Source organism: Microtus ochrogaster, chromosome 1 (assembly GCF_000317375.1).
Source record: "Microtus ochrogaster isolate Prairie Vole_2 chromosome 1, MicOch1.0, whole genome shotgun sequence".
NCBI classification, from domain to species: domain Eukaryota; kingdom Metazoa; phylum Chordata; class Mammalia; order Rodentia; family Cricetidae; genus Microtus; species Microtus ochrogaster.
In genome coordinates this window covers 22,239,983-22,241,873 of record NC_022009.1, presented here as the reverse complement: position 1 = coordinate 22,241,873, position 1,891 = coordinate 22,239,983, and the positions used below count along the sequence as shown (strand labels likewise).

At 41.6% G+C, this 1,891-nt stretch overlaps 1 protein-coding gene across 2 annotated transcripts in view; it reads right to left on the bottom strand.

The window, feature by feature from the left end:
* Nucleotides 1-1,891, bottom strand: part of Bbof1 (basal body orientation factor 1) — a 31,679-nt gene that overhangs the window by 7,747 nt on the left and 22,041 nt on the right. For both annotated transcript variants that reach the window (XM_005343346.2, XM_005343344.3), the window contains exon 8: nt 599-1,092. In XM_005343346.2, coding sequence (XP_005343403.1) covers nt 599-1,092 — 494 coding nt within the window. The remainder of the gene's footprint in view (nt 1-598; nt 1,093-1,891) is intronic.

Sequence of the window (1,891 nt, the reverse complement as noted above, 5' to 3'; positions counted from 1 at the left end):
AAACCCTGTCTCGAAAAACCAAAAAAAAAAAAAAAAAAAGTTTAAACTAGCCTGATGTGGTGGTGCATGCCTGTAGTCCCAGCACTTGGGAGGCAGAAGCAGGTGACCTTTGTGAGTTTGAGGCCAGCCTGGTCTACAGAGACAGTTCCAGGGCAGCCAGGGCTGCATAGAGAGACCCTGTTTCAAGAAAGAAAAAAAAAAGTTTAACCTAATCTAATAAAGACTTCTCAACAAATTTCCAATTTATAAAAACTAAGATAAAGAAAGTAAAAGACATTACAATGATGTCACTAAGCACAAAAGAATAGCCACCTTTACAAATGTCTGTCATGAGAAAAGTGGGGATGGCTGCTAAGAACACACACAGCCTACACACTATGCCAAGCACAGGGGCTATGAAGATAAGTCAGTTCCTGTCCTCAAGTAGCTTACTACAAAATCTGTCCAACAGACTGAATCTGCTCTTTTCTAGAGGAAAGAAGACAGGCTGTAGCCCAGGCCAGGAATTTCTGTTTGTCCTGTTGAGTTCTCCCCTTTTTTTTTTAAGGATAAGAAAACAAGGACACAAAAAGACAATATATTACAGTGCCATTAGTACCATTTTTCAGCCTCCATGAGATCCTGGTTCACACTATTGGTACTGTGCTCTTTGCCATCAAAGGTCCTGATTTTGGGATACTCTGTTCTTCCCTCACATGCTGATCTCATTTTTAAATTGAAAGCAGCTTGTGCTATCTGCTTGTATTGCTTCCTGTTGATGAGAATCTGCTCCTTCACTTGGCATAGAGCATCGAGAAAGAACTGTTCCACTTCCGTCCTCTCGTCCAGGATGTTCTTAGCCAGCTTCTTCACTCGATTCATTTCCCTGTCCTTCATCTCAAGAAGCTGCTGCAGCTTGTCAATTTCTACCTGACCTGCTTGGTTCTCTATAATTGCCTTTTGCTGCAGTTTCAAAACTTCAGCCTCAAACTCCGTGGTCATATAGGTCAGAGCGTTCTCCAAGCTTACCACCTTCTTCTGAAGAGTTTGAATTTGTGATTTCTGCTGGGTAAGTTGCATAATCTTTTCCTTAACCAATAGCTCGTTGATTTCCTAAAAATCAGAAAGTAAGGTTTTTTCTTTAAATATTCTAGAACTTAAAAGTCCCTCAATAATTTTTTAAAATTTTATTATTCATATTTTATGTATGAGTACTCTGCATGTATACCTGCACACAAGAAGAGGGCATCGAGTCCTATTACAGATGGTTGCAAGGAACCATGTGGTTGCTGGGAGTTGAACTCAGGACCTCTGGAAGAGGAGCCAGTGCTCTTAACTGCTGAGCCACCTCTCCAGCCTCCCTTAATATGTTCTAAGGGGATATGTACCTAAGGGGATCTGAGCTTCATGTTAGGCTGAGGCAATTATTCTGATATCTCTGTGGGCAGAAAAATATCTTTCGATCCTTGCCTAGGCTTGTGAAAGCAATCAGCTGATTTTATTAATTAGGAAACTTACAAACTTCCTCTATAATTCCTTTTTCCCTTTTTTTCTGCCAGAAGAGGGCACCAGATCTCATTAGAGATGATTGTAAGCCACCATGTGGTTGCTGGGAATGGAACTCAGGACCTCTGGAAGAGCAGTGCTCTTAACCACTGAGCCATCTCTTCGGCCCCCCTCTATAATTCTTACATAATATTAATACATAATATTAAAATCAATAAAATTGTGCAAAACCACTGGCAAGTCTATAAAGAAAACTGTAGCAGATTCCTAGTTGTCTATCCTAATGTCCATTTTCTCTCTCCCTCAAGTCAGTTGAAAATTCCAGGGTCTCGCCGGGCGGTGGTGGCACACGCCTTTAATCCCAGCACTCGGGAGGCAGAGGCAGGCGGATCTCTGTGAGTTCGAG